Below are 18,587 nucleotides of genomic sequence, written 5' to 3'. Positions count from 1 at the left end.
ACAATCAGGTGAGACCAGCCAGGGACCAACTGCCAGGCATCGCTGCCTTCAGGGAAGAGGTGACGTAAGCCCTACCTAAGGACATTGGCAGTTGATGGCTGCTGAGAGACAGGGAACCGGTTCTCTCCAAAGATGCAGCCATGGTCCAGTAGATGGCTCTCCACAGTACTCACGCTGGCAGTGCTGAGTGGACCCCACGGGTGAAGGAAAGGACACAGGAAGTTGGGCGGGAAGAGTAGAGGGCGCTGGAGGAGGAATTAGGGTTGGGGAAGTGGAGGAAGCACTTTGGTCGAAGCACAGCACATGCCTGTACCAAATTCTCAGGTCATTAAAAAAAGTGGGAAAAAAAGGGGCTGGGGATTTGGCTCAGTGGTAGAGCGCCTGCCTAGCAAGCGCAAGGCCCTGGGTTCGGTCCCCAGCTCCGGGGAAAAAAACAAAACAAAACAACAGTGATAAGTAGACAGGAAACAAAATTTTCATATCATAAACAATACCATAAATCAAATTTTCTCAGGTCAGGGGAACTTATCAGAACTATGTTCTTACCCCAGTATAATGACTAGCACTTAGAATAATGTCTTAAGTTTTTACATACACGAGTCATTTTCATTATTATCATAGTAATCGTGAGTTATTATGAGGCCACCAGCTCTCCATCCTGGCTGTGAGTCACAGATACTGGTGCCAGCCTGAGTCAAGTGTAATTTTCTGAGGTATGACTGTCAGAGAGCGTGGAGCTTGGGATGGCCACACCAGCAACTGCTGCGTCATTTAGCCCCTCGTCATCAAGACATTTATAAACGTATAGTCACCCTTCAGCTAACTCCGTTTTACGGGGGTCCTAGAAATCACGGTTCATATTTGCGATGGGAAATGAAATATAGAGAAACTGTCTGTGTCGTTGTTGAAATAAACAGGACATTCAATGAATGTGACCTTACAGGGTGGGAAGTTTCTGAAGCACGTTTCTAAAACAATCAGTCCTTTCTGCAACTAAAAGACCAAGTGCTATTCCCTTCATTTTTCCATAATAGGAAACAGCCTTGGGTGGCAGTTTGCCCATGGTCACACGCCCTGTAGACGCTGGTTCTGGGTTTCATCACTGCCACTCCCTCGCTTCTTCTAAACCACCGCACCAGCCTCCACACGAGCAAAGTCAGGACCGCGTCAGCCTCTTGGTGTGCCCAATTCTCCTAATGTGCTCAGAAACACGATTTGCTTGTATTATGAAGACAGCTCTCACTGTCCTTCTGTCCCCTGCCACCATTCCTGCCAACGTGTGCTGTGTTCAGAATGGATTTGGGTTTGGGGTCACCACCCACCACTTGGCCTTGAGCCTCTGTTAGCTAAATGGTTGAAACTACTGGTCCCCAAGGCATCAAATCCAAGCTGGCTTCCCTCCACCACAGTGCTCAGATGCTCAGATAGCTTTCTTACTTTTACAGTCGCCAGACCTGAGCCAGGGGACTTCCTCCTCCCTTGCCTTAACCTACCCTCCAGCCACTTGTTAATCCTAAAGGCTTGATTGCCCTCTCTCCCTTCCTCATTTCTTCAAAATCCAGTATCAGCTCAGGGAAGTGTTTTCTGACAACACAGCCTTGGGAATGCCTGGTGCTGCTGAGCTAAGGTGGGGGATTACTGTACTCGGACATTGTTTTATTTGGATCAGTCCCAGCACGTGTACAAAAGGATGAGTGTGACTGTCAGCAGAGATGACAGGAAACGGTCTCATTTCACACAACTCGGCCCAATGTCATCCATACTGAGGAAACCAGCCATTTAAAAGGAGAGCTGGGGGAAACCTGTGGGTTACCTATTCCACTCTAAACTCAGAAGGAATTTGCTTCACTAAATGGCAAAGCCTTGCTCTCAGGATAAACTCATTTGCATTTCCCCTGGCAATTGAATAATCCCTTTGTAGTTAATTAACTGTAAAAGAAGATAAGATTGGGTAGCTGTAGGAGGAGGTATTTTTAAGGTTTACTGCCAGGCTGGGTATAATCTATTTTATTTCTAATCAAAAGCCAAGAAACCATCTCTAACCTAGCCCAGAGGAAAGTCCGCCTTCCCCGGCCCTCTTCTTTGATCCTATTGCACATCCTGGTGAGTGCTTTATGAACAAACTATGGGAACGCATAGGTGATCATCGGTGCTAAGCCTCTGGAAGCAGTGCCCCTCCCACCCCTGATGCCCAGGATTAGCTCACGAAGGTGCTTTCCCCAGCTGCTCCTTTTTCACGACTTGTTTATCGCAATTGCTTCCCCTTGCTCTGTGTTTAGAAGCCACCACTTAACCATCTTGATTTGTCTCATTTGCTCTCTGTCTCTTGCTTCCTGCGCCAGTTGAGCCTGTCGACGCCCGCCCCGCTGCTGACCGAGGACTGACCACTCGACCAGGTATCTGACTCGCCCCATTCCGCCTCTCCTCTCAGCACTGTGCTTCAGCAAACGTGCCTCTCTGGATCGCAAGCGCCTCCGCAGAGTAGAATTTAAAACGACCGTAGGCACCAAACATTATTCCAAATTCTTTGCTTCTCCCAAGTTCCTACAGTGATCTATTTTTTGTTTGTTTGTTTGTTCCAGAGCTTTCCTTTTGAAACGCAAAGAGAGTCTTTCTCAAACGTGGGGTTCTTTTTCTTGATTTCTCGCTTTTTAATAAATGGAGAGTGTGATATGGACCCTGTCCTCAAAGATGGTGGAGGCCCAGGAGGTGCGGGTTTCAGTGGAGATTGGTTCTTGCTGCAGCCATCTCCTTCCTTCCTTGTTTAGTATTCATGGGGGTCACTGAGTGGCCCTAGACTTTTGTTGGTTACTAAAATACACACGATTTCCTTTAAATATCATTATGGGTATTTCTCCAGACCCAGAAATACCCTTCGTCCTTCCTGGATTGTATATACTTAGTCTCAGCCAGTGGCTGAAGTAACACAACAGATGTATATGCATAATTTTGCATAGAAGCCCTTTGTTTTCTGTGTTACAAATCTCTTCACTATCAAAATAGATATTTATTTTTATACAGTTTCCCAAGATTAAAAAGAAATGTGTGTTGACCCCCTAGTCTATGTTTAGCCTCTGGCTAAACTTAATCTTAAGAATAATGTCTCACCACAAGAGACGTAGAACACACTTGTGTCTACTCTATACACAGCCTCTCCCCCACTGAGAGTGGCCAGCAAAGTGAATCAAAGAAAGTCGGTGAATTGAAGGATCTGTATGTTCTGGAGAGATTTTCTTCCAAATAGCACATACCTTCCCAGGTTTGCTTTCTTTGTGCCCATATCCCATGAGATACTCAAGAACAATGTTAACATGCCTTGGGGACATCAATAAAGGGAGGAAGTTTTGCTTCCTGGTTCAGAGGTATCCCCTGCAAGACCAGATATGGCCCTGCCTCTCTTCTTGCCATTCAAGTCTCCAGCCTTGGCTACTGCGGGCCATGGTCCTATGTAAACACTTCAGAGTCCTTATGCCATCGGGCTGAGTCCATGATGTGATTCAACACACCTGACGGAAATCGCAGCGTGACACACTGACAGCCGATCTCATTGCTGTGATGAATGTCTTGTCTGAAGTGCTTTTGAAGGAACCTTGAATTTTTAAGTTGTACACTCTCTGGGCTCTCTTGTATCCTCCTTACTGACAGTGTCACTAAGTAAACTTCCAGAGATCCAGCATTTGGCATTCCCAGCTATTCTGCCAACTGTTGAAGCCCAGGGCATGGCTAGTACAGTTCTCACCACAATTAAAACCAGCTCAAGACGGTCCCATCTTCCAGACTTTTTTAAATGGCACTACCTGTTTTATTTTTAAAAGATGACCCATTTTTTACCTATAAACATAAAATGTAATATTGAGGCATACACCCAGCCGATTTTATTACATTCCTATATTATATAAGGATGTATTTGCTCCTGTTCAAATAGTCAGGCAACCAGCCAATCTCCTTACTCTGTTTATGTTAACCTAACATGTTAAAGACATTTTCCTACACTGGCAAGCCAAAGTCATCTGTTCTGGGAAAAGAACTCATGGAGTTCTATAGGCCAGGGAAAGCCGACAATAGCAGTATTAACTCCATGAGAGATCAATGTTGTAAATTCTGTGAAGACTCAAAAGGAATACGTTATAAGGTTCCTGCTTCCAGGAGCTTGAAATATAATGGGGAAAAACACACTTTGCAAATATAGAAAGATGGGAGGACAAGACTATATGAGGGTACACAAAGACATTTTATCACGAGAGCAGTGCTTCAACCTGGGAACTCTCTAGAAAGGAGCTTTTGAGAGGTGGGGGTGAGGTTTAAGGCACATGGAAGGGCGAGGAGGAAATCAGTTCCATACAGATTAGAAACTGCCCTGGGCTTGTCCTTGTAAGACCCATATCCATATTCTTCAGCAAATAGCTTCTGAAGAGGAAGCTAGTATACACTGGACGTGAGGAAGCCAGCTAAGCTGCAGTTATGAACATGGAACTTGCTTGAAGTGTCTGAGGAGTGGTGTAGGCTCTCTCTGTACTTTCGTGTTGGCATTGAGCCTGCCACGTGTTCAGACAATACCTTCCTATGTTGTCTACGTGTTCCGGTAACTCTGTAGCCGCACTTTACGAACCCACACACTTGACTCCACTTTGCCAAATCCGATGCCCTTGCCCTCTGCCATTGCTCTTTGACAGTCTTTCTTGTCACTCAGACACAAAGAAAGCAAGGAGTTTGGGCTCACTCCTCCCTCTACGCCCTTGTTACATCACCATGAGGAAGAGAATGGTTTCTTCTCTTTTGTATCTGAAAACCCAGCATTCTGTAACTTTTAGGGGATAGTGTCACCACCCCACCCCACCCCATCCCCGAGCCATAGCAATAATGATGCTGATGTCTGGGCACAGTGACGATCCCAGCTACTAATTCTTCCTGGAATGTTTCCAGGGAAAACCGACTCTTATAGACAATAAGAAGGCACATCAGCAGTCCCTTCACATGATGTGTTAGGCTACCCCTCCATTATCTCCAATCCCAGCCTTCTCAGGCCTCACAATCTAGTTTTGTGATTCCCAGAGATCTTTTCCTATCGATTTGTTCCATTGTCCTATTGTTTTGTTAATCTCTCTGTAATGATATTGCTTACTGTGTAGAACATCCCTAAATGCTATTACAGGCTGCACAGCAGTGAAAGAGGAACTCTTTCTGCTGAGTCTTACGCTATCGAACTGTGAGCAATGCCGGGCATGCTAGCACGTTACGCAAATTTGGTTTTTGCCCTTTTCAGTCATCAGAAACATTGTCAGCATCCTTTCCACAATACCGTGGGCTTATGTGGTGGGGACTTCCTTACTTATCTATTCATCTCAGTGCTATGCTCTCTGCCTCGACACCCCCAGATATAAAAGGGAAGACTACTTAAGAGTTTCCTTTAAAAATCTCAGGAATAACTTTTAACTACTGTTATTACTTGCATACGGCAAGGAAAGGATCCATTAGAAAGAATCGCTGTTGCTTTAACGAGGGAGTAGGGTCAGGTTTTATAAATGTTTATAGGAAGATGGAAATTAGCAACCAAGGGTGATTTAAAGAGCATCATGTCACTGTCACGTTTAAAAAAAAGTGTCAAGAAGCATGGTGAACAGAGTGAGTTATAATATGAAAATAATTGGTGATTTTTTTTAAGTATGTAAAAATAGAAGGTTGCAGTTCTTCACGTAGCGTTCAAGGACAAGGACTGTCGAATGAAAACAAGAAAAGTTAATGAAGTGAAACAGAAAGGGGACTCTACAGCTTCATTGTGTCTTTCTTGTCCAAATTAATAAAATGATCGCCCAGTGAAAGGAATTTAAAGGTCAGATAGAACACAGTGAGAAAGAGAAGGAAGCGCTAAGCCTTTGTATTCGTTACCTATGGCTGTGTAAGGAGTAGCCCCAGAACCTGGCAGCTTGTGAGAGCAAGCATTTAGCTCCTGACAGCTGTTTTCAGCCAGCGTTTTAGCATATGGCAGAGCTGGCTGGTTCTGGCTTAGGTTTCCATGAGCTCACAGTAAAGATATTGCCAAAGTTGTAGTGTCCTGAAGGTTCCGCTAGAGCTGACAGAAATCAAGCACTCTTGTGGTTGTTGTCAGGAGCCTTCCCATGGCAGCTGGTTTCCCCCACACCAAGAAATACAATAGCAGGAATAAGAAAGAATCTTCATTTGGTGCCTGTCATAACCAGCCTTGACATCAGTTCTGCCACATTCTATCTACTTACTTAGATGCCATGCCATCCCCTGCTCCAGAGGACAGAATTTCAAGTCCTATCTTGTGAAGTAATTATTAATAATAAAGGTGTGTTGTATACTCACATATCTAGCCAAGTACAGTTTCTTACAACCCAAGCCAAGAAAACCTGAGGAGGAACTTGAACAACTGCGGCTGGTTGTTGTGGGAGTTAGAACAGAAGAATAGGAAGGCACGGCTAGAAGGAAATAGGGAAGTGTGATCCAGAGCCAGAAGTGAGGGAGAACAGCCTCACCATCACCGCTGTGAGCAGGTTGGCATTCATCACCAGTCCAGTTTAGGGTGGGTTATCCAAGGGTACCATTGTGGGCCGTTGGACAAGAGGTGGTGATGAGTCACACCTAGCATGCACTGCCTAGGTCTGTCAAATCATCCTCACTCTCTGAGCAGAAGCCATGCTGACTGCTAGACTGGCTTTTTCAGTGCTCGTGACCTTGTGCTTTTCGGTGTCAGCAGGGGTTTGACAAGTTTTACAATACCTGATGGACAAGATTGGAAGAGCCATTAGACCAAGAAGAGGAAATGAGTTCCCACAGGAGTTGCGGGAACTCAGAATGTGAAGCCAGAGAGATGAGTCTTCAGGAACACACTGCTTTTCTTTTAATGTCTGGCACACTTGTTCAAACCTACCTTGTGTCAGGGGTAGATGCCCGGCTTGCTCTAAATAAAACCAGCCATGGTGTAGGTAATAGGGAGACTGTGCTAGATCAATCTGTAGGAAACAAAAGCATTCTCATATGCAAAACCAAGAACCAGCATCTGCATACCAGTCTCTTCCTTTGAATTCGCATGGGTGCTAAGAACCTGCCTCCATTTGAAACATCATGGAGGAGGCGGCTTGAAAAGCCCTTCATGTCCTCAGATTCAGTAGAATACCACAACTACTTCAGAAAATGCTACGACTGACGTGGACATCTCTTCTGTGTGTCTTCACTCTAACTTCTTAGACATATTTACAGAGCCTCAAGTTAATATTTGAATCATGAAATTCTGTGAGAATTGGTCCAAGAATCGTGCAGCCATGTATAGAGAAAGACGACTTAGATAACGAGTTCTATTTGTCCCAAAGAAGCTCTTTCTGCTCACTGTGCATTCCTCTGGAGTCAGCAGGTGAAGCGATTTCACGTACCGTGTATAGCTAGGGAGCTAGGATTCTTAGCTGAACAAGTTATGTGACTGACAATGCGTCCAAGCATAGAAACATGAACATAATTTATTTGCAATTAGAACAACGCTCCAAGGGGACGGATTTGTTCTCCCAGGTCGTTAATGTTCGTTTTCAAAACTTGGCATTCTGCTTTTCTTTAAGCAATGACAGCCCATAAAAAAAAAAAGTATACATGATAAACAACCAGACACGAAAACCAAGTCAACGTCTCTTAGGTACAAACTTAACCCAGCATCTTAACCAGCATTGATTTCTTTTTTTTTCCCTTTCCCTCCCGAAACATATGTTTTGTTTGGCCACAGAGGCGTTACATTCAACTTTCTCCAGTCTGTTTGCTTGCGAGGTAGTGGTCAATGGTTTCAATCTAGGATGTCATTTATCTCAAGAAAAATTCCTAAATCTGTTTTCTGGCCTAGAGAGAACTTTTAGGCTGCCTTGCCTTGTTGTGGTTGGAAGTCACGGTAACTGACGGCCCTGCGTATTTTCTGTTTGACTCAGGGTCTGGGTTGACAAACATCAAGACAGAAGAGATCTCAGAAGTGAAGATGGATGCGGAGTTCGGACATGATTCAGGCTTCGAAGTCCGCCATCAAAAACTGGTATGCAAAAGATAATCTGCCTCTCCCCACAACTGACTGGCCAGATAGCATGTATGGTACCTCTTGACTCGTCCTGGGCCAAAACTGAGAGGGACTGCTGGGAATAAAACCAAAACTCCTGCTAGATCTTCACCAAGATAGAAAGGAAAGGAAGCACGGAAGCAGGCTCTGTGCATAGTTCTTTCTGTCCCCCTGAGGACCTAACCCAGGGCCTTGCGCTTGCTAGGCAGGTGTATTACCACTGAGCTCAATCCCCAACCCCTGCATAGCCGCTGAGTCCAGGCAGAACTTAACAAGTATAATTGATTTCACTGTTGCAGCTACATCAGCTGATGTCCATGAACTAGGGCGTCCTGAGGAAATGGGTTTTTCAGGTTGGACATGATCTAATCCAAATATCCAACCTGGAAAGCTCCAGAACTCACTTCCGGACCCTTGGCAGTATACCACAACCAAGAAAACTCAACACCATGATAGGCGTTGTCTAAAGGCTCTCTTTAAGCCAAGTATTTGCTGTGTGTAGGAAACATAAGTGATTTTTGTTTCGATTTGGTTCCGGTTGTCCAGGTAACCTAGTTATGTAAATAAAAAAATTAGCAATCAAGATTTTTGAAACCCTTTTGGTCATAAGCATTCCCAGTTAACTGCAGTTTCATCTGAAGAACTGGTTTTAAATAAATACTCAGAGCATACTTATTTGGTCGTATGGATCCTCCTTTGAGGTGTCTGCTTAAATTCCCATCTACAAATAGATTCTTTCCATCCACCCTGACCACTCCTCCTCCCTACTGCTTCCCCACCTTCAGAGTTTCTTTGTCTTACAAGGGAAAGGTATCAGAGACCCTTTAAGGTAGGTGGAGCCAAGAGGTGACTTTTCTGCCTCAGCTTCTCAGTCATCAGAAGCCTTGGGCAAAACTGATAGCCATTTCTTTCTTTTCTTTTCTTTTTAAATTTTTTTCTTGGATATTTTATGTATTTACATTTCAAATGTTACCCCCTTTCCCACCTCTCCCATACCCCCTCCCCCTCCCCCCTGCTTCTATGAGGAGGCTCTCACTCCCACCTACCCACTGCAACCTCAACGCCCTGGCATTCCCCTACACTGGGGAAATGAGCCTTCACAGGACCAAGGGCTTTTCCTCCTATTCATGCTGGACAAGGCCATCCTCTGCTACATATGCAGCTGGAGTCATGGGTCACTCCATGTGTACTCATTGGTTGGTGGTTTAGTCCCTGGGAGCTCTGGGGGCTCTGGTTGGTTGATATTGTTCTTCCTATGTTGTTGCAAACCCCTTCAGCTCCTTCAGTCCTTTCTCTTACTCTCCATTGGGGACCCCAATCTCAGTCCAATGGTTGGCTGCGAGCATCCCCATCTGCAATTGTCAGGCCCTGGCAGAGCCTCTCAGGAGACATCCATATCAGGCTCCTGTCAGCAAAGCACTTCTTGGCATCAGCAATAGTCACTGGGTTTGGTGGCTGCATCTGGGTTGGATCCCCAGGTGGGGCAGTCTCTGGATGGCCTTTCCTTCACTCTGCTCCACTCTTTGTCCGTGTATTTCCTCCCATGAGCATTTTGTTCTCCCTCCTAAGAAGGACTGAAGCATCCACGAGCAAGCAGTTTCTCTTAAGAGAATGACATTTTTTCTTCCTAATGCCAGAATCGGAATGAACAAAGAAGCAAGGGTTTTCCATAGGTAGGCAGAGATTATATCATTCTCTACCAAAAACTCGGAAATTCAAATAAACCAAACCCCAGATTTTTAGAGTCCCTTCCATGTTACCAGTGATCACAACAAAGGGCTTAAGTGGTGATCCAAAAAAAAAAAGAAAGAAAGAAAACGGTAAGAAAATTCCCAGATAGCGGGGCTTGATACGTACTGCAGCGCTGTGATTGGCTGGAGTGTGTTTGACTGCAGTGTGACTCCTTTGTGGAGTCCAAGTGTCTTCCCGGTGTTTGTAAATAAAATGTGTAGATCCAAGTATGAATCTCCAAAAGAAAAGGCCTTTATTGTTTGGCTTCTCAACTCGGAATTATTGTAGCAAATCTAAAGCTGGCTTGGTGTTCAAATTTGCATTTTTTTTTAATTCTTTATTCAGAACAAGGCACCCAGCCTTCTGAAATGTGGCTTTCACTGGGAAGTTGTTTTGTTATTGTGAAATCAGAGGCGCTTCTGAGCCGGCTGAAGCTGCAGGGTTTAAAACCAAAAACTGGGGTAACTGCTGAAAGGCTGGCTGGGGGGGGGGGGTTGGGGTGTGGAGAGTGTGGAGAGGAAGATGAGTGCCCAGAATCCCATTTTCCTGAGCTGGTGTCCTAGACGCCCTTCTCCATAATTGCATGAACTTCTATAATGCGACAGTGACTAATAGCGGCTGCCTTTACCGTGCCAGTTGATAAGATAATGTACTCTCATTAGCGCAATGAATATTTCAGAATTACAGTATTTCCTTAAAGACATAGGGATAGGTCCAGATTCACGCTAATTCCCGATCGCTTCGCTGTCCTGTCATTAGTTAATTAATGATGTCCTCCAACAAATATGTCGAGCTAGCATATTTGGTTGGCGGGGGGATTAATTATGAGCCCTTTCTAATTCCGTTGCAGTTGCGCCGTAAGTAACATCCGCCTCGAAAAATTTTTGTCTGCTCTGGTTTACCTCATCTTTGCAAACTGCGACAGGGATAGATTTAGCGATGGAAATCGGTCATTCGCCTATCTCGAAGCCGCATGGGAAGAATTATTTAGGGAGCTGTTTGCACTGACTTACATAACAAATGTGCTATATGGTTAGACATAGTCCCCCCCCCCGCCCTCCCTTGTTTAATCCACCATAAGATCATCTCTTATATAACGAGATGATTAAAGTGCAGTCTGTGTGTGTTATCCCACCTAAGAAGATAGCGCTGAAAAACACGCTCGCTTTTGGGAAGAGCATGGAGGCTCGTGTATACATTGCAGAGACTGTCTCAGTGAATACGTTTCTTCTTTGTGAAACTCTCAGAATTCTTTTTATGCTCCAGATAAACAACCAGAGTAAAGCAATATCGCCAATTTTGGTTTCTAGAGGCAACCTAATAAAAAGTGTGAGTTGTTCCAAGCAAAGAGATTCTCTTTGCCTACCCCCACTTCCCTTTGGAGACGCTGTGCTTTACATGGAGAGTATGCATTTCATGGTTAACTGAGTCTGAATTGCTGTACTAAGAAGTAGGTGACTTAGCCGTCCGCTTCTCTCTGATTAACCCCTTTGCTTCAGTTTATTGACACACATAGAAAATGTCCCTTCAAAGAACTGGAAACACACAGGTTTGAAACCTAGCTAAGGGTAGAGACACCTGTCGTTTCCAGAAAATTGGTGGGAGCCTCGGTGGTTTTCACCAAATTCGTACCTGTTAAAGGTTTCAGGTCCCTGCAAACTTCTATCTCGGGAAGCAGTGGAGAAATTGACTTTAGTACCTAGGAAGCTCTATGCTGCTTATGGTCCTGGAAACTGAAACTTTTCTACATCCGGTGTCTCCTTCACTTACGTTCCTTCTCCTTGGCTTCTTTTCAAAGGTGTTCTTTGCAGAAGATGTGGGTTCAAACAAAGGTGCCATCATTGGACTCATGGTGGGTGGCGTTGTCATAGCAACAGTGATTGTCATCACCTTGGTGATGCTGAAGAAGAAACAGTACACATCCATCCATCATGGCGTGGTGGAGGTAGGTAAACCTGGGGGTTTGTCTGCAAGGAGGAGTCAAGGCAGGAAATACAGTCCAGGAAGCACACTGAATATTAGCCAAGGGCCACCTAGGAGAAAAACAGCATCCTTCCATGGAAGTCAGGCTACGGCTATTTTCTTGCTGTGTTTTTTTCGTCCACCCCTGGGTACCGTGAATTTAGTGTACTCTCATTAATATTATGTGCTGTTACTTTAACTTCTGACTTGCACTGAAATTAACCAAACTAAAAGTAATTATAATGCTCAGCTTTAAAAAAAAAAATATGGTTTCTCTTGAATAACAAAAATGGTATCGGAAGTCAAAAATGAAACCTAGACGTTCATTTCTGGTTTGTTTTTGTTGTTGTTGTTGTCTTTGTTTTGTTTGGGCCCTGGTGTGAACCAGGTGATGATAAATAATACTAACTTCAGTAATGACTCTTACCATTAATGTCTTGAGGGAAATGACTCGTGTAGTAAATAGCTCAGTATAACATGTATGATTACCACTGAGGAACTGTTCAAGCCATTACCCAAACTTCCACCTGAACAAAAATCTTACTTTCACGGTGTCAGTGGAGAGTAGGAAGAACGTATGCACACATGGCATGTGTGTTGGACTTCTTTCTGCCCACAGACCAGCCAAGCAGGGATGCTTACCACAGAAGTCAGTGCTATGTCATCAGACAAAGTACAGGATTCAAATGTAGCCCTTTCCATTCTCGATGCAGGGAAGAAAGAGCAAAAGGCGGTAGATTTACCACCGTTTAAATACGCTTGTGGTGATGGGGAATTTTTAAAGCATCCCTGTGTGAATAACTTTTAGATCGTTAATAGTGTAAACATTCTATATCCCAAAAGAGCTCTGGGACCAAACTGATATCATTTTATAGATGAGAAAAGTCAATGGAATAAAAAGGATCGCACAGTGCCAAACTTAATGCATCAGAGGCCAGTGTTAAGTAAGAATCTCACTAGACCTAAAGAAGGTGATTAGCCATCCCTAATCGTGTCACGGTAGGGATAATTTAATAAACTCAAGTGAGAGAAAGCCGGAAGTCTCACATCTCAGTCCTCAGAATCTCCAGTTTATTCACGCGGAGGCTCATGGGAATTACTGCGGGTTTTACTTTCCTGTCCCAGTTGACACGGGTATTTTAAAGACCTGTGTGCTGGATGAGACCCAGGAAATCGAGGCGGCAAGAGGAGGAAGCTGAGTATTTCACAAACTAGAATATAAACACGTGTTTTGTCTCGTTTGTTTAAAGCAATGACTCTGGGGCTGGAGAGATAGTCAGTAAAGTGTTTGCCCCACAAACGTAAGGACCTGGGTTTGGCTCTGCAGCAACCCTCACAAACCGCCAGGCTCATCAGTGAGTGTCTCTGATGGCAGCACTGAGGAGAGATACGTGAATCCGAGGGCTTGCTGCGATAGGCAAACTCCAGGTTCAGTGAGAGACCCTGTCTCAAGAGGTGGAAAGCTTCAAAGAAATAAAAGCCTCAACCTCTGGCCTGCACATGCTCAGTACACAGGCAAGACCATGTGTACGCGCGCGCGCGCGCGCACACACACACACACACACACACACACACACACACACACACACGCACGTGCACAGACACCAAATTGGGGTTTCACTCTTTCTATAAGTATACCTAAGTTTTTGTTACTCACTGTAAAACATTATTTCCAATGTATCTTCCTCTCGATTCTAATGAAACCTGCTTTTTATTTTCCTTCAATCCCCTATTTGCATATGTGAATGGTTAAAAAAAAACTCCTTTGAATTTTGTTAATAAAATTCTATTTAAATGGTCTTAAATTGGTTGGACTTTGTCCAAGCTGGGACTGTCCTGGGGACAAGGCGGATCTTGATATCACAAGCTGGAGCCTATCTCTGCTTGCTGAGTCTACCAGCAAGGTACCAAGGCTACCCCAGAGGGTACCGCAGGCTGAGTGGGTTATACAACAAAAATGCACTTTCCTGCCCAGCAATGGAGGTTAGAGGTCTGAGATCTTGTTATCAGCAGCCTTGGCTGCACCTGATGCCTCTCTCCTTGGTTTGGAGATGTACATGCTCTCCCAAGGTCTTCACATGGTTTTCCACGGGTCTTACTATGTCCCAATCTCTTCCCTCTAAGGACATACTGGGCTGCAGTCTGCCCTCAGTGGCCTCATTTGACTGTAGTTAATATAGCCACAATCTGAAGTCTTGAATAAGACAAGGGCACAATGATACCCAGTAAAGCTGAGCAAAAAAGTGATGTTCTTTCCAGAACTCCATCCCTGATGAAACATGGAAATTTCCTCGAAGGCTTCAGTACTAACACATACTAATGCTGACTTCTTTGAGCTACTCTCCAAGCAGGCCTTGGGGAACAGAAAATTATACCCACTTCCCTCCACACCTGGGCCTCCTCATAAGCATCTTCCTGCAGCCTGGGACAAGTGTTTATCTTGGTCAGTAACCAAGAGACGCTGCCTCTTCAGAATGACAGAGGCAAAGAGGTTGACATGTTGACCAGATTCTAAAGACACTGCGGCATCCTAGGGGAGGACCACTGCTCTGGGTATCTGAATGGTGTCTTCTTGGGCACCTAGAAACAGTCTTGATTTTCACTTGATTCCCTGTAGGACTCATTTTGTCCTGGAAAAGGATGCTGTGGAGGGTCTAAAAATCTCCCTTTCCCTTGTGTCCATGTTTCTGTCTGTGCCAAGGCTTTGTCCAGCCCTGTATTGAGTCCACATTGGGGCAGAGTGTTGAAATAGACCTTACTTATAGTGCTGTCCCCAGGCCCTGTCCCCAGGGGGTCATTTAGCTGAAGTGGTGGAACTAGGCCACCAAGAGCTACTATTCAGCCTGGGGTGTCAGTACTGAAGCACACTGCCATGGGCTTCAGAACACCCTCTATCTTCCTGTGTCTCCGGAGAGTGCAGGATGGACGTCATCCTCCCCTGCCTGACTTAGGAGGGCTGCATAAACCAGGTTGAGCTCACCACAGATCAAAACTATTTAGGGGGAAAGAATGCATCTGAGCTTGAACAGATTATTCCCTAAATAATTTCTATAACAGCCATTTGCATTTAGATTGTATTTGGAATTATAGGTCCCAGTCACCTGGGGGTGCTTAAGTATACAGGAGAATGTGTGTAGGTCATAGGCAGATACCGTGCTTTATGAAGTAAGGAACTTAAACACCCTTCATCTTCGGTTTTGGAGCTGATCTCCTGTGTTTGCTAAAGGAACCCTGCTCATGGAAATGGCACCATTCCCAGCTCTGCTTAGTTTCCTTCATGAATGAGTAGGCCGGAGTCAGTAAGAACAACAAGGGACAATGAGTGTCCTCCCGGTCACTGAAAGCCGCACCTTTGTATGTTCCCATCACCCAGGCATGATGGGAGCATGGGCCTCCTGAGCATCTCTTGTCCTCACAGTGAAAGACTCCCGTGAGTCACAGAGGAAAACTGTGGAGGGAAGTGTGGCCAGGCAAAGAAGCCTGGTGGTTTTTATTGGTACAGCACATAGCCAAAGAGGGAAAGATGATGATGCCAAAGATTCATTCTGCCCGGAATGCTTCCTAACCTAGTAGCTGATACACGTGGCACATAGTGGGCGTGGAGGGATTGGCGCAGTACTTGAGGTCGCTTTGAGGGCTCTTGCTGTGAGGACCGTGCACCCTTGCTCTTTGTTCAGCTGGAGGTTTCTCCCCAGAGGACATGAATATTCACTCCCAGAATTCAAGAGGATTGGGGATTAAAAATTGCCATTTGGACCCCTCCCCTCGGGTGCCTTTAAAAGCGGTCTCTTAAGAAGCCCAGAGCCCTGTGAACATGGAGGGCTAAGCTGCCCCATAGCAGGAACCGGGAAACCCTTCTGCTTCCCAGCAGCTAAGGGCGTCAAGGATTAGCAAGTAAAGCAAAAAAAGAAAAGATAGGGAATTGAGATGCCCGGACTGAGGCAGCCCTCTGAGCCTTGGATCTCTGGTGGGGCTCCCTTGAACATTTATATTGGAGTTTGAAGAGAGAAAACTAAATAACAGCATTAAGCAGGTGTTCTGCTGTTCCTGGAAAGTGCAAATGATTGTTGACGGGCAGCTCGAGTGTTGCTGCCCCTCCTCTGGGTATACACACGCAACTGTATACATACACGCACGCAACTGCATATAGTTTTCTGTACTGAGAAACAGCGGTTTCATGCTGCTCTCCAAAGCAAGTTTGTTTTCTAACTCCCTTGTTTGAAATGTCTGTTGTGGGGTCATAGAGAGTGGAGAAAAATGGCCCAGTTCAGTGGCACACGATTGCAGACAGGCTCGTTCCTAGCAAGCCGAATGGGAGGGTGACTGGATGCTCTCACTTTGGGAGTTAATCTGCAGAGAGAGGGCATTTAAGCTTGCCAGCCTGCGGCCACTTACACAGTTGCCAATTAAATCGAGGTGACCTCATTTGTTGACAACAGAGCAGATCTCAGCAAACAGGAGGCGATGACAAAAAACACCTGCGGGGTTTCTCCCAAAGGGCGGTGAGGCGGGGCATCCATTTGAGCAGTGTTCTCTGAGGGAACACCCAAGCCCTGACTGGGATAACCTGGAGACTGGACTGCAGGCCTCTCTCACAGGAGGGAAGACGGGAGCAGCTCCCACCTATCTGGCTACCACCTCCTGCAGGTGGGAGGAGTCGGAGACAAGGGCAGCTCCTATTCCCACTGCATTTTTGACTGTGTCATGGAGTGTGTCTCATGCCTCGCCTAAAGAGTCACCGGTTCAGTGAAGTGGGGTCACAACAATGGCCGTGAAGGCATTTATCTCCACGAGATTCTCCTAATGAGTTACTTCTTAGGTGGACTAGTCACGGTCTACGTGTATCATATGCAGGTCTGTCCATCCCCTGGCAGGTGGCTCAACACTGACACCATGTGCTGTCTGGCCTTTTTTTTTCCTTTCCTCGGTTTTAGGAGCCACCACTGCAGTAAGACAGTCAGTCATGCAGGTTCTGAACTGTGCCACACCAGCAGTGTGAGGTGGGGGCGGGGGACAGAGACAGACAGATATATGTGTAGGATGGAGAGAGAGACAGACAGACAGAGATAGGTAGATAGTAGATAGATGGCTAGATAGATAGAGTGTCATGTATAACTAGGACAGTGTGTCTATATAGTTTCCCTTTTCGTGTCAAGCAATACACCTTTTATATATGTTACCTTTATTTAATAGGCTCTCAGAACTCTTATTAGCATTTCTACAGCAATAAAAGTACCTTGAAATGGCAGAAGATACCTGGGGCCCCAGAAAGCTGAGTGTTATATTCTGCACAGATCTAAGTGTCACTCGTGGTGTGGCTTTGCGAGATGTTCTTTCTAGCCCACCACCCCACATCTTCAGTCCTGGCTGTTTCAGTCAATGCGCCCAGTGCAGACGTTGAGTACTCGCCTCAAGCTATTCAGCACCACCTAGTGGCTAGATGCAGCATCGGCGTAAGCCATTGGCTCTGCCACGTGGTGTCAGACAGAAGTGGTTATGCACTTTAGGGGAAAAGAAAAGAACTGCGCACTGTATCCTGTGACAGCCTACGAGTACCGTGCTCCCTTAAAGTCCTCGGTGTATTTTAAACCCTAGTCTCTATACTTGCTTTCTAGGTTGACGCTGCTGTGACCCCGGAGGAGCGCCACCTCTCCAAGATGCAGCAGAATGGATATGAGAATCCAACATACAAGTTCTTTGAGCAGATGCAGAACTAAACCCCGCCCCCCGCCACAGCAGCGGCCTCTGAACTTGGACAGCAAAACCATTGCTTCACTACCCATCGGTGTTCATTTATAAAATAACGTGGAAAGAAACAAACCCGTCTGTTTATTTACTCACCCTCGGCTTTTGACAGCTGTGCTGTAACACAAGTAGATGCCTGAACTCGAATTAATATACAAATCAATAATGTATTCTCTCTTTCTCTCTTTACATTCTGGTCTCTACACTACATTATTAATGGGTTTTGTGTACTGTAAAAAAAAAATTTAGCTGTATCAAACTAGTGCATGAATAGATTCTCTCCTGAGTATCTGTCACATACATAGCCCCTTAGCCCGTTGTATATTATTCTTGTGGTTTGTGGCCCGAAAAACTCCTACTTGAAATACGCTTTAAAAAAATCGATGGGGGATGCTTCGTGTGAACGTGGGCGTTTAGCTGCTTCTCCTCTCTTAAGTATTCTTTTCCTGATCACTATGCATTTTGGACATTTTTGAGTATTCCAAATGATTTAGAAAAGTTCGTTTTCCATGATTGCATCTTACTGTACAGATTGCTGCTTCTGCTCTCTTTGCGATATAGGAATACGAGGATACACATTGATTTCTTTGTGCCTGTTTTATGTGCACACATTAGGCATTGAGGATTTGAACTTTTTTTTGTCCATGTATCTTTGGATCTTTGATAAAAAAAAATTTAAAAAAAAAATCCCTGTTCATCGTAAGCACTTTTACGGGTGGGGGGAGGGAGTGTTCTGCTGGTCTCCAATTACCAAGAATTCTCCAAAAATAATTTTCTGCAGGATGATTGTACAGAATCATTGCTTATGCCATGATAGCTTTCTACACTGTATTACATAAATAAATTAAATTAAATAACTCCAGGCAAGATGTTTCTTTGAAGGGTGATTGTGGACCCTGAATGCGTGGGACGGGGAAAGACAGGATCCCTGCACTTATCAGTCTAAGGCACTTCGTTTAACAAGGCTGACAGAAAACGGAAACCAGGAGGAGAATAAGAAGGTAGGGAGGGCACCCGGAGACAACCCCTTGGGACATTCTACAGTCTGTATAAAATTGTGTTTTCATAGGAATACATTATACTGGTGTGATTCTATGGT

The 18,587-nt window shown here is 45.1% G+C and overlaps 1 protein-coding gene across 6 annotated transcripts in view; it reads left to right on the top strand.

Moving 5' to 3' along the window:
- The window catches only part of App (amyloid beta precursor protein), a 216,812-nt gene extending 198,462 nt beyond the window's left edge, over positions 1-18,350 (top strand). For 3 of the 6 annotated variants that reach the window (XM_087576826.1, XM_087576823.1, XM_087576821.1), the window contains 3 exons: positions 7,929-8,029; positions 11,580-11,726; positions 17,359-18,350. In XM_087576826.1, the coding sequence (XP_087432952.1) occupies positions 7,929-8,029; positions 11,580-11,726; positions 17,359-17,460 (350 nt within the window). In that variant the 3' untranslated portion in view covers positions 17,461-18,350. Of the gene's footprint in view, positions 1-2,342; positions 2,397-7,928; positions 8,030-11,579; positions 11,727-17,358 lie in introns of all 6 variants that reach the window. The other 3 variants (XM_087576824.1, XM_087576822.1, NM_019288.2) reach the window with 2 other exon arrangements.
- Positions 18,351-18,587: the final 237 nt, after the last annotated feature.

Source organism: Rattus norvegicus, chromosome 11, assembly GCF_021556685.1.
Source record: "Rattus norvegicus strain SHRSP/BbbUtx chromosome 11, alternate assembly SHRSP_T2T, whole genome shotgun sequence".
NCBI lineage: Eukaryota > Metazoa > Chordata > Mammalia > Rodentia > Muridae > Rattus > Rattus norvegicus.
This window is presented reverse-complemented; position numbering and strand designations above follow the sequence as displayed.